The sequence below is a fragment of the Melozone crissalis genome, unplaced genomic scaffold, assembly GCF_028551555.1.
Source record: "Melozone crissalis strain CALT ecotype California unplaced genomic scaffold, PUWL_Pcris_2 ptg000004l_1, whole genome shotgun sequence".
NCBI lineage: Eukaryota > Metazoa > Chordata > Aves > Passeriformes > Passerellidae > Melozone > Melozone crissalis.
The window spans coordinates 26,911,930-26,925,652 of NW_026535782.1; the positions used below are offsets into that span (position 1 = coordinate 26,911,930).

Here is a 13,723-nt window from a genome sequence, read left to right on the forward strand (position 1 = left end):
GCCACTAACCCCAGGAAATTTGCCCAAAAATAAATCCAAGAGAGCTCTTCCAAATGTCTTGCTGAAATGTGTGCAAAATTATTGCTGGTGTTTACTGTATGTTGCTGTATTGTACTGTTGTGTTTTTTACTTTGAAGATCCATTTTATGGCATGGCACATTTTTGTTTAGACTGGAACTCTCTCACAGATAGGGAATTAAACTTCAGCTGTTAGGAGGTGACTTGTCACAAGCCCACCAAATGTCTTCTCGGCCTTGCTGAAATGTCTCCTGCAAAAGGGAAATGGATGTATAGTATATTTTGTCCTCTTTCTCTGCATTGAGCACTTCTGAGCAACATCTCACTAAAGCAAGCTTGAAAAGCAGCAAGTGCTTGGACAGCTTCCTCTTTCTCATTCTAGCAGGAACCAAGCTCAACCCATGAATGATATTTATGTAAAAGACATCAAGGATTGTTGATTAAATGTCTGTTTGGTCTAGACTGTGCCCTGGTTATCTGAGTAGCTCCACTGGACATCACTATTTGCACAAACCAGTCTGAGGGTAAATGAATCAGTTTTCTGCCAAAGCACTGACCTCCTGCGATTGATTGACCTGGCGAGCAGCCCTCAGCTGACAGCAGGCCATAAAAAAGGGATTTGTGAGCAAAGGAGTCATTAGACTCTGAACCTCTTGGAGCCATGAGGACAATACTGTTGGCAGTGGTTTACATCCCGCTCATCGTGGCTGTGGAACGGTAAGAAAACTCTTTTGCCTTCACTGGCACACATCTCAGCTGGCTTCATGGGTTACATGTGCTTGTTGCTACTTGAGGTCTCAAAAAAGAAACCTTTTTTTTTAATAGATGGAGTATATGACAGTTCTAGAAAGGACAATCAGGTTTTTTTGTGTGTTTATTTTATTTGCATAGAATCCCTTTGATTCGATTCAAATCTATCAAGAAACAGCTGAAGGAAAAGGGAGAATTAGAGGAATTTTGGAGGAATCACCACCCTGATGTTTTTGCCCGGAGGTATCTGCATTGTTTCCCTGCAGATATTGCTTTATCAGTAGGAACTGCTTCAGAAAGGCTGTATGATTACATGAATGTAAGTACAGTTTTGGTAATGCAATCATTAGGACTCATCATTCTATTGGAGGCAGGGTTCTTTTCCCAGCACATTTCAAATCTAGTCTGTCAATGAAATTATAGAGCTTGTGGTGTCTTGTTGCTTTATGCTATAAATATTAGATCATAAAAAAACAGGTTGCAATCTGCAAAATAAAGCATGTCTAGATCTAGGATAGCATGGGACCTGAGTAGAAAGCTGATGTAGAGTAGCAGTGGTAGTCCTGTGACAAGTTTTACTTTTTTACAGGTCTGTAGTGGACTTGGTTGGGTCCCCAAAGAAATATGGGAGGTTTGCCTGTATCAGTCTTGGCAAACTACAGGGTTTTTCACAACAGAATCTGATTGCTTCATTAGTCATGTTCTATTTACCAGACTCTTGGATGCTGCTGTCTTATAAAAAAATCCCCCAAATCTCATTTATTTGATCAGGTGGAATCAAAAATCGGTGATGACAAAGACTTAAGTAGAGGTTTGGTTTTTTTTCTGCTTTTATCTCTGGAGTTTAATATGTATTAAATATTGGAGACTGACCTTGGAGGATTTACCATCTAAACTGAAAAAGGAAAAAATGTTAATTTCTCTGGATATCAGACAGGCAAGTCAGCAGGTGTACCATTTTGTAAGCTGTCTTTCCTGGTTTTAGAATTTTGTCCATTTGGATGGTCTCTGTTTTCTGTTTCATTTGGTTTTTCTGCTATGCTTATCTGAAGGGAAACTAAGCTGCAGAAATGTTGTGAAGTCTTCACCTGAACAGGGAATGGAATCAAAGGGAAGGCCAAATTCATTCAGCAAGAACTTACTGACACTTGAAGGCCATAAAGAATAAAGAAACAAGTATGTGAAAATGAACAAAGGACACTGAAACACTTCAACCTGCTCTAAAGCTTATTTCAAAGAGGGATAAATGAGAATCTCAAAACAGCAAAGCAAATCCCACTTCCCCAGCATATTCAGGTAGCACCAGGAAAGGTTTTATTGCAGTGTGTATGTGGCGTTTCTGGTTGTATGTGTTTTGTTTTTTTTTTTGATGAACATCACTTAGGTTTGTTTAATGCAGGAAGAAATAGAATCCTACTGTATAGTTGGATATTCTCTTAAATGGCATGCTTGCTTGCCCTTTCAAGATTGTGTCATTCAGACTGCTTATTCTGGGGTCAGAAACATCAGTTTATTAATTAACAACTGTGCACTTGAAGGTACATATTCAAATACTTGTATTACTGAAAAAAGTTTGGCACTAGCTATTGCTTTTCTATCTGTGGTTGAATTCCAGAAATACCTCTTCCTAAAAATAGGTCTCTTAATGCTGAAGTGCTCTTCCAGGGCCAGATAGGAGCACTCAGACACTTGTATTCGGGATGTGGATAAGCACTTCACTCCAGCATTCACGTGTTCACAGATTATCTCAGTCTCAATTGGTATCCAGGGATGGTCAGTGGTTTCTTCATCTGCTGGCTGAACTTTGTCCAGTACATCAGGCACAGTTTGTGCAGCACAATAGTTTTTGACTTGCTACAATAGTTGCTAATTACAAGGAAAAAGGGCAGCCACATAAGACAGTGTTTGTGCCCCTGGTCAGAGCCCTCTGAAGCTGGCAGAGTCAGGCCGTCCTGACTTTGCAACATTGTTTTCTTATTGACATCAGTAAGGAATAGCCTGAAAGTCTGTGTGGTCATGTGAGAGTTTCATCTTGAGGGTGACCTTGCCACCTCTGAAGCCAGCGCAAGAGGATTTGCTGACTCCATAGGGAACCCAGCTGAATATTTGCTTAAAAGGCTTTACAAATGCCACACATTCATTCAGCTGCAGTAAAACCTGCTGCTCAAAGCTGCTGCGTAGACGTCGTATGATTATTCCTCTACATTTCTGTCTACTGATGAGGATCTTACTCTTCTAGTACACTAATTACGTTTGACTTCCAGTCCTTAGAATCTGGTTTAAACCCAGAGAAGTGTAATAAACATAATCCTATTCATACTGGCCCTATCACTAACCCTAAGCATCCTCTTAACTGCACTAAACTTTTGACTCGCCCAAATAACACCCGACTCAGAAAAACTACCCCCATACGAATACGGATTTGACCCCCTAGGATCTGCCAGGATTTTGTCGCAGTCTGAGGGGATGCCTAGTGGTTGTTTGATCCTGTTTCGTGGAGGAAGGTGAGATGGACGAGTGTGAGGCCTACGATGACGAATGGGAGGAGGAAGCAAAGGGCAAAGAATCGAGTTAATGTGGGGTTATCAACAGAGAATCCACCTCAGGCTCATTCAACTAGTGTTTGTCCAATGTAGGTGATTGCTGAGAATAGGTTGGTCATTACTATAGCTCCTCAGAATGACATTTGGCCTCATGGTAGGACATATCCTATGAAGGTGGTTGCTGTGAGGGCTAAGAGGGGAATGACTCCATCATGCTCCAGACACGCTCCGTGTGACTGCCTTCCCGTTTCAATGGAATTGCACAGAAGGCCCTGAGGGAGCGCTGTGGGATGCTCCTGATCCCGGCTCTTCCTCAGAGCAGCCGGCGGGAGGCTGCGGGGGCTTAGGGCCTCATTCCTCCCGCAGGCTCAGTACTACGGGGTGGTGAGCGTGGGGACACCGCCACAGAGCTTCACCGTCGTCTTCGACACCGGCTCCTCCAACTTCTGGGTCCCGTCCGCCTACTGCATCAGCGAGGCCTGCCGTAAGAAATGGTGCTCTCCCTGGCCCCTCTCTTGACGTGGCTGCAGAGACCTTCCCCAGTTCTCCTTTCCCAAATGCTTGCCTGCAGCAGGGATCTGCAAGGGAGGGTTTAGAGCATCCCTCACAGCTCCTCTCCTCTCCGCAGTTTGCTGCTCTGTCCCTCATGGCACTCTGCAGCCAGGGCAGGCAGCGGCTGCAACAGCCCAGAGTCCCTCTGCACTCACCACGAGGTAAAAGGTGTGAAAATAGACCTGGGAGACCTGCCAACAAAGGTGGAAATGCCCATTTCTGTTCTAGTTTTTCTCTAAAATGCAAAATTACCTCTCAGGTACAGAAAAACTGGTATGTCTGCAGGGGAACTGAGGTGCCTGCAGTACTTCTTCAGCACTTTTCTCTTGAGAGAAGGAAAAATCTCATTCTCCTACATCTCATCTTGTTCTGCATTGGGGAGTGGGTGGGTTGCCAGGACCTCCCCTCAGTGAAGAGATGTCATTTTTTTTTGTGTAGGGGTACACCAGAAATTTAAGTCCTTCAAGTCAGATTCATATGAGCATGGAGGGGAAGCCTTCTCCCTGCAGTATGGCTCAGGACAGCTTCTGGGCATTGCTGGCAGAGACACACTGCAGGTGAGTGTCCAGGTGAGCCACCAAAAATGGCTGTCAGCCTCCACATCAGCTGTTTGCAGGGCACTTCAGTTTCCTTACCACGGAAAACCTTCCCTGGTTTAGGCAAGGGCAGGGTGAGGTCCCACCAAGCTGAGAGGTGTGGGTTCTGCTTCAGCTTTGGGCTACTAACACAAATGCATCACATTTTATTTTTCATTTCTGCTTGTCTTCTTGGATCCTCTTCTGGGCTAATGAAGAAGCAGCCACATAATTAAGGCATTCTAAGGAATCAGTGCTGCCTACCTGCCAAATGGACAGGTGCTATGTTGATGCAAGCCACACAAAGATAGCCAGGCTTTATAAACTGAATGAATGCATTGATATGGATCAGAAATATGGCTAATTTCTTGTTATTGGTGGTGTCATTACTGTCAGTTGTGGTTTTTCTTTGCTTGGTTGATGGTTTTCTCTTTTTTTTTACTAAACAGATAAGTAACATCTCCATCAAGGGACAGGACTTTGGCGAGTCAGTGTTCGAGCCAGGAACAACTTTTGTCCTTGCCCACTTTGATGGTGTTCTGGGCTTAGGCTACCCCTCCTTAGCAGTGGGCAACGCTCTGCCTGTGTTTGACAGCATCATGAACCAGCAGCTGGTAGAGGAACCAGTCTTCTCTTTCTATCTGAAAAGGTCTGTCTTTAAAATAACACTGCTAAAAAAAGAAGTAAATCTATTTTAACTGTTGATAGAAACAACTGTGCATCTGTATAAAGCTTCAACCCTAGAAAGACATTCCCCCCAATTTTTTTGATTCTTTGTGTTGTTTCTTTGTTTTCAATTTGACATTGAAGATTATAGCATGAAAAGAAAAAAAAAATGTTATGAAGAAGACCACGACTTTTTGGACAGAGATTTATTCTTGTTGGAGCGGGTCATAAATAAAAGAAAAGTTCTCGGCTCAGACTCACCATGTCAGTTGCCAGAGGTTTCCCTCTGGCCCAAGCAGATGAGCAGAAGTGCTGTGCTACACGCAAATAGCCACAGTTCAGAAAAATACTGTTCCCTAATCTGGACCCAGCTGCAACTCCACCTATTTCTTTAGTGTTTCCTCTGAGCTGAGAGCAGCAACTGGCTCAGCTTGCTCCCCATGCCTACCTTGGTGTACACATTAAGTCTTCTCAGAGGTTTTTTGGAGGGTATGAGTTGGAAAACATACAGTGACAATTTAGTAGTAATCCCTTTCAGCCATCATATCTGAATTGAGAAAGGGCTGTGATTTGACTTCTGCTTTTTAAGTGTGATCTCATTGTGCATACTGGCACGCTCCCATGCCTGTGTTAACCTGTTTTCTGCTTTCAGAGGAGACGACACCGAGAACGGCGGTGAGTTGATTCTGGGGGGAATAGACCATTCTCTCTACAAAGGTTCAATCCACTGGGTCCCAGTCACTGAGAAAAGCTACTGGCAAATACACATGAACAAGTATGTATGTATGTCTGTCTGTCTGTCTGTATGTATGTATGTATGTATGTATAAAAAACCTGGTGAAATTCACCTCCCTAGCTAAACCCCCAGAGACAGAAACACCTGGTGGCACAGGAGCAGGAGGGCTCAGCTGCAGCGTTCTAGCCCCTGAAAGAGGGGTTCACTAGGATGAGATTGGGGTTTGTTAGTTCTGTAAACCTGCTGTGACCTGGGTGGCTGGTATCTGGGAGAGCATGTTAGTATGTTTTAATATGATACACCAGTGGTCAAGGTGAGTCTTGGTGGACTGTTCAGTTAAGAGGTTAAGGCACCCAGGAATAGAATCCAGCTCTGGGTCCTGCTTTCATCTGTCCTGCTAACTTTGGTCAAAGTAGCCAGTGTTCCTTTGTCCCACCTCTAGCACTCTGCCTAAATTGATGAGAACACATACCTGGGGGTGAGGACAAATTCATCAGCAGGAAGAACATGGTTAGAGTTGTAGGATTCTCAAGAGAGAAAAGTGGATCCACAGACATTCTTGTCTTTAGCAAAGGTTGGCAGCTAGTTTTAATTACAGAAACACAGAATCATTAGGATTGGAAAAGATCTTTAAGATCATTGAGTACAACTGTCAATCCAGCACCACAACCAAGTACATCACTAAACCATGTCGTCCAGCACCACATTCACACATCTTTTGAAAGCTTCCAGGGATGGTGACCCTACCACTTCCCTGGGCAGCCTGTTCCAACACTTTACAATGCTTACTGTGAAGAAATTTTTCCTAATATCAAATCTAAATCTACCGTGGTGCAACTTGAGGCCATTTCCTCTTGTCCTGTCACTTGTTGTCTGGGATTAACTGCAGTCATATTCTGATACTTTAGCTAGCAATAATACAGTGTTTCAGTCACAGTGTACATGCCATTTGCTTAAAGCTGCTCTTTTTTCTTTTTTCATTTGCAGTATAAAGATCCAGGGCCGGGTGGCATTTTGCTCCCATGGCTGCGAGGCCATCGTTGACTCGGGCACTTCTCTTATCACCGGCCCCTCTTCACAAATCAGGCGATTGCAGGCATATATTGGGGCAAGCCCATCAAATACTGGAGAGGTAAAAACTGTGCAGCAGAAAACAGCTAGAGAGGAAGAGAAACTGGTACATGATGCAAAGGGTTGAAAAATAACAGAAATGATGGCTTGGACAGGTGCCAGCGAAGGCCTTGTTTCCAGGACAGCACTGAGCTCTGAGCCAAGCTGCTTTTGACCTATATGCCTTGTCCCAGTCCTTTTCCTAAACGTTCACTTTATCTTCTATACTGGTGTGTAAGGAAATAATGGGAACTGAGGAATGGATCTGTACTCTGCATGAGAGATAATTTTCTTTTGGAAGCTTGGAGTCTTTTTGAGGTCCCAGCTCTAGCTGTTGGCTCTCCCAAGCCAGGAGGGATTTGGTGCTGATGGCCCGCCATGTCAGGAATGGTATTTTAATGACAGCCCCACAGTGGCTTCACTGACAGGGCCCCTCACTGTCAGCAGTTGGTGTCATGCCAGAGCTCCTGGGAGAGATGCACGTCAGTGTCACTCACAATGCTGGCTCCTTGCAGGGTACAGGACAAGTCTTGCTGGCTCTTACTCTTTCTCCTGAACCTTACCCCACTGACCCTTTCCTGGTTTTCCTTTCTTCCCTGCTGCTGCCTCCTGCATCTCCCTTGCTGACACTCCTCCCCACTCCTTCCTGTCCTGCCTTCAGGGAAAGAGCAGTTTATTTTACACCCAGTTTATTTTACCATGCCTATTGCTGGCCCTTGGCTGGCTCCCACAGGTCACCAGCACATTGCCACAGCTCCAGTGCTCAAGCAAAACTGAGTTTTTGTTAACTTTTTTAACAAACCCTGTGTGGCTTTTGTTAACTTTGCATTTCACAGAATATTCTGAATTGGAAGAGACCCACAAGGATCATCAAGTCCATCTCTCAGGAGTGGCTTGTACAGGAATGCAACCCATGGCCTTGATGTTTTTAGCATCATGTTCAAACCAACTGAGCTAATCTCAGTTTGTCTTGATCCTGACCCAAAGCTACTCTTGGAAGAAAATAAAGAGTATTGCAAGTGCCCAGTGCACTGGACAAAGGGCAGACTAAAGTGGACTCTTAACTCACTTTCATTTTTAAGAGGAGGACTTGCAGTGACCTCTGTGTAGCTCCTGAGGCTCCTGATTGTTTCTCAATCAAACCTTTAATCTTGATTTTGTTCAACTTTTTAGATACGTGCCAAAGAGTATGCTGTGATAACAAGTTGATTTTATAGTGGTTCATGCTAATGAACACAGATAAAATATGTATTTCCAATGTACTTATACCAGCCTAATACAAACAAGGAATGGGTCATTGCTGTGTAGGTTCATATATACACCAGTGCTGACCTGAGAACATTCATCTGGTATCTCAGATTTCACAAAAAAACATCCTGAAAATAGGAGTTTCTGAGACAGATTTTTAGCAATCACAGACAGACTGCACATATTGACTCAAATTTATCCCAGTAAAAGTGAGTGTATCCACCCTGGGTTTTACCAGAACTTCTATCTCTTTTCAGCAAGGATTGATTTGTTCTGGATGTACTATTCTGTAATAGCTATGTAAAAGAATTATGTCTTGCTTCTTGTATCCTACAAATCATTTTACTGGCTTTTTGTACCCTTGTCCCATGATTTGTTTTGTTCTAATGGTATGACAGTTGGTAAGTGTGCACAAGATGTAGGGTTATGTTTTCATAAAATAGATTGAAAAACAGCAAAAAGCAGGTTTTTCCTTCTAGGAAGCCTCTAAAAAGTGACTTAAAAAACTACAGTTTACAACAAAGGTTCCTCTGGGACTTGGAGCATTCTACAGTTCTGTTTCCCACAACAGTTGTTTTATGAAATAACTAGAAAGGCCAGGACATTATGTTCTCTGTTACTGTAACTGAATATGTTATTTATGTACATTAATGATCGTGCCAGAGTTTAGTCCTTCAACTCTTTAAATCCCACTCCAGGGCAAAGTAAAAGCACAAAGCGCTGTGTTCCTCACTAGCTATTTTCCCCCTAAAGTGATGGTATGTGGGAGGACCTGGGGTGAACTGCACCCACAGGGTGCTCCCTCTGTGGCTTGAGCAGCTCCCTCTGCCCTGTCAAGGCCAGAGCATTGGAGAACTTTTGCTCAGCAGACCTTGCTGATGTAGGCTGGCTGGGGTTCACATGCTTAGTTTTGCCTTTGAGTTGCACAGGGAGGATATCAGAGCCCCTTCACCTCCTTTCTTTTGGGACTTGCAAGGATTTTCATCAGCCCGGGGTCCCTAGGGTGCAGTGGTCTGGGGTGCTGGGCTGGTTTGACCGAGTACACGAAAGCTGGAGGGCACTGTTAGGCTGTAAGCCAGCCTGATGCTGTTTCTCTGTAGTAAATTCACTATTACCTACTCCAAAAGCCTTGAATCCAAGAGCAATACTTGAAGAAAGACAAAGCAATCCCATCTCAGTCAGTGCATTGTGTCCAGTTTCTCGTAGACTGCAGAAGGCTGTCGAGCTTGCCTCACATAAGCTTCACGATCGGACACCGCGAGTACAGGCTGGCAGCAGAGCAGTACATCATAAAGGTGAGTGTCAGCAGCAGCCTGCTCCTCACTCACTCCCTGAGCTGGGCATGGAGCAGGCTGCTGCAGGCACATGTGCTTTCCCTTCCAGGAGTCTATTGATGACCAAACCTTCTGCATGAGTGGCTTTCAGTCTCTCGACATCCCCACTCGCACGGGCTCGCTCTGGATTTTAGGAGATGTCTTCATGTCTGCGTTTTACTGTATTTTTGACCGTGGGAATGACAGAGTGGGATTTGCAAAAGCTGTTCACAGAAAGGATTACTACTAAGCTGTAATAGCATTTATTCTGTCTTAAGTTAATGTAATGATCTTTAACACATGTGTGAAGAAGAGCTTTTACTGCAACTCTGGACCTAAATGCACATTGTGTTGTTCCTCTCTAAGTTTTAAGGACTTTGCAGTGATCCTTGTCCCAGATGATATAGTTTGGTTAAATATTTATATGTTTACATCAGTGAAACAATTTTTCCTGAGTAACTCATGGACACTACAGCTCTCAGGATAAAGCAGCAGAGCCAGTCAGCACTCAGATTTGCAAAAGATCAGGAAGAATAAAAATGCTGAACTGTGCCAGGCTGAAAAGACAGCAGCTGTGTGTGGGCAAAACTAATCCTAATCGTGCCTGGTCTGGCTTTTTTTCTTCTTGTGCACTAGTTTCCACCTCATTTCCTACAGCTTTCCTTTCCATCAGGATTTTCCATGGTTTAGGTTTTGTTCAACTTTATTTCCTGAGTGCCATGGAAATTCTCTTTAAATTAGCTTGCTCCAACCAGCTTATATGAAAGGGAATTTGACTGATGCCTGTGTGGCATCACCACTAATTTCAGCTACTGTTCCTTGCACAGTTTCCTGCTCCTTACGCCACCTCTCAGACCTGCTTTTCCCCTGGGATTCATAATACCTTGATAATTCTCCTTTTTGGGTCTCAGCATTTGATGTCTGTGCCTTAGGTCAGATGCTGCATTTAGTGCCTGACTCCTCTCCCCCTGGGCAGTGTGAGCAGCTGGAGCAGCATCCATTCACATTAGAAACCCAGAGTGCAGCCTGTGCAAAGGGATACCAGTGTTCCTCCCCCTCAGATGAGTTATGGGACCCGCTCACCAGCACTACACATCTACTGCCCCTTGCTCAGCCACTTCTTGTCAGCAGTGGCAGGAGTTTCAGATGGAACAGCCACAGGTAGCTGTGCTGATTTGGCAAAAGAGTCACCTAAATTCTACCCATTGAGTTATTTGTTTGCTAAACCCCATACACATGAATAAAACTTGTCCAAACAAAATCTGCTTTACCTTAGTGCTGTTTCAGTTACATTTTCTGTTTCTTTACAGTGGTTCCAGTGCTGGGAGGAAGGGGAGTCGAGGGTGGAACAACAATTGAAAATTCAGGTTGCTCTCTGTCCTGGAGGATAAGAAGTGTGTTGGCATGTTGGGGCTGCTTGTATCTTCCTAAAGCCTGCAAATGTCTGCAGTCCCAGCCATGGGCATGGGCACCTTCCCAGCAGGGCAGAGCCATGGGCAGGTGGAGACTGACCCCAGGGTGGTCCCTGGAACAGAGGTTGGTGGCCCTAGGCACTTTCTGCTGTCTGTCTGTCTGGATGTGCCTGGCACAGACCAAAGGCAATATCCGTTGTTGGCCTTGGTGGAATCACAGCCCCTAGATTTTAAGTTTTCAGTTGTAAGACTCAATAAGTATTACAAAAACAGGACGGTTTTCCTGCAGGTATCTCTAAATACTGATCTTGCCTTCCAATATGAAATAATCTTTCTCCCTGGTGCCTGTTTCCATGACTCTCTATTTGTAGCCACATTGTGTTACACATTTGGCATCCAGGCTATCAACCTCTAGCAAAAGAGACTCTGCTGCCAGCTGTCTCTTTCTGCAGATGAGACTGAGCTGTGTGAAGTTAACCTGTATTTCAGGCCAATCTTGCCTTGATTCCCCTTTGTCCATGTCACTCTTAAACAGTGGATTGACCATGAGCTAACTTATTTGTCTAGAAAATGTCATTTGTTTGGTCATGAGCCAAGACAAACAAACATCTATAAAGCCCCATCCCCCATTTAACAGCAGCAGGGTATTTTTGTTTTCTCTACTACGCAGCATACTTAACACTCTGGTACATTTCCATTGTACATACAGTATGTATGTGTTCCATAAATATGAGTTTGCAGAGTTAGAGATCTGTTATTTACAACAGAAGATTTTCAGGGTGTTGGGACATGTCCCCACAGCCAGTCATTCCCAGCACTGACATCTTGGCTCTATGAATTCCAGCACAGAGTGGGAACACATCCTAGAAACAGGTGGAAAGTCAGGCAGCATGCACAGGGGTTAGTCCTCTCTTTGTTCTGATATATCTGATCTTGCTCAAGATTAACACCATCTGATTGGAGCAAACTGTTGCCCTGACCTACTCATCTATCCTGGCCCTGTGCTATCCTTGTCCAACTTTGCCAGCTTCTGTGCCTTGCTGTTCCTGGTAGACATCAAGTTGATTTGCATGTCAGGTCAAACTCTTCTTGAGTTCAGTAAAACCAGGACGATGGTGTGTCTCAAAGTGCCTTTATTCATGCAATAATTCAGGATTGCTAATACCTGTGAACATGGATTGCAGATTGTTGGGTTTGCCAAAATACTCCATTTACCATGCTAAGGCAAACAGCTTACTGAGAGAAGTGCGTAAGAGAGCACATAATCCCAAAAGACAGTTTAATACAAATCAGATTACGCTGATGTTTGCCAAAATGAGATAACAGGCTAAATGACAAGAGGAAATTTTTCTGGTAACTCATCCCAGCGCTAGCTTCTTTAGAAGCAATGAACAGAATGCTGTAGCTGACCTGGAGCTGCCCCACTGGGTTGTGTTATAGATTGCATTGCATGACTTCAGAGCTGTAATTTCTAATTAAGCTCTTACCTACCTAATGGCTGCTGTGTGGCACCCTCAGCCTCCATCAAATAATGAACACTGTTGCAGGGCTGGGGAGTGCTGGCAGAGCGAGTGGGAGAGGTAGCAAAATCATTGCTGATTAGAGGTGTGATGATGTTCTGGTGGAAAGCAGCAGTGTGCCTCCTGGGCAGCAGCCAGGCTGAGAAGAAGATGAGCAGAGCTTGATGATGAGAAGCTGGGAAGGCTTTTCACGCTTAGCAGTGCTGGGATGAAACAAGCTGATGTCTGAGTTGGGAACAAAGAGCATTTTGGTCCAATACCTTAAGCCCTGGTGAAAGCTGTGTGAAGGATTGGAGAGAGCAGGTATGGTGGGACAGGACTCTCAGTGCAGATTTGTGGTGGACACTTGAGAGTCATCTCTAATTTCTGGTTTAAGTTCCTGTACAGAGTGAAGCACAGCTCCTCAAGCTGATGTACTGTGAGGAGAGAGTTAGATTGTGGGCCAGGCTTCCTTCACAGCTGCTGAAAACCCTTCTTACACATGTCTGGCCAAACTCCCCAGAAACTTGTACTGCTCTTCTGACAAAAGTGCTATAGAGGAAAGCAGCAGTTACTTTTACTTTCTTTGTAACTGTGTGACTGGAGCTGTCTGGCTGTCCTTAAAATTTATTATTTGTACTTAAAATTAGTCATTTATTATTATTTAAGCACATTGGTAAATTAAGTTCCTTGACAGCTGCAGAGGCAATTAGATTGAGAAACATTGAATTGAAAAGTGTGGCTTCAGCTACAAGAAAGAGGGAATCAGGAGCAAAAAAGGGAATGCTTCCACAACCTGCATAAGGGCCATTCAGAAAATTGGACTGCTAGGCTAAGGTGCTGTTTATTGCTGTATAATTTCACTCCACAGAGTTTCTCATTTTGTTGGTCAAACCTAAACATAGCAACCTTAATTGCCTGAAGACTTGTGGAGTGGCAAGTGTGAGGTTGCACCGGAACGCCTGACTCCAAACTGTGATCAAATTTCAATAAGCTGCTGTCAGACACCAGTGTCACCTCATCTCATGGTGTGAAGAAGTCCTTCCATAGGTGCCTGGCAAATCTGTGCATGGCTTTCCTGCATAGCTGGAATTCACATAATATGAGTTTAAACAGTGCTTCCTTGGGCCAGGTGTCCTCTGCTTCCTGAACTGACGGGACAAACAAACGTGTTGTTGTCTAGTGTCTTTGGAGGGTTTGAGAGCATGGCTCTGCTCAGACTGTGCCTAACAAACAGCAGCAGGAGCCAATTTCCAGGCTGAAATAAAGCTGGAAGAAGTACAAGTGGGGAGGGCAGTTGA

The 13,723-nt window shown here is 44.2% G+C and overlaps 1 protein-coding gene across 1 annotated transcript; it reads left to right on the plus strand.

Annotated features, from left to right (window-relative positions):
* The first annotated feature begins 679 nt into the window (after positions 1 to 679).
* LOC128936238 (cathepsin E-like) lies at positions 680 to 10,665 on the plus strand. Its single transcript, XM_054275005.1, has 9 exons — positions 680 to 735; positions 910 to 1,087; positions 3,678 to 3,795; positions 4,302 to 4,420; positions 4,888 to 5,087; positions 5,757 to 5,879; positions 6,828 to 6,972; positions 9,395 to 9,493; positions 9,582 to 10,665. The coding sequence occupies exons 1-9, from the start codon at positions 680 to 682 to the stop codon at positions 9,759 to 9,761; spliced, it is 1,218 nt and encodes a 405-aa protein (XP_054130980.1). The 3' UTR covers positions 9,762 to 10,665.
* The last annotated feature ends 3,058 nt before the right edge of the window (positions 10,666 to 13,723 follow it).

Bases quoted from the DNA above. Each gene is read 5' to 3' on its own strand.
- LOC128936238 (XM_054275005.1), top strand. From the start codon at position 680: ATGAGGACAATACTGTTGGCAGTGGTTTACATCCCGCTCATCGTGGCT. The intron at 5,088-5,756 runs GTCTGTCTTTAA...TTCTGCTTTCAG, and splicing joins TTCTCTTTCTATCTGAAAAG to AGGAGACGACACCGAGAACG. The intron at 5,880-6,827 runs GTATGTATGTAT...TTTCATTTGCAG, and splicing joins TGGCAAATACACATGAACAA to TATAAAGATCCAGGGCCGGG.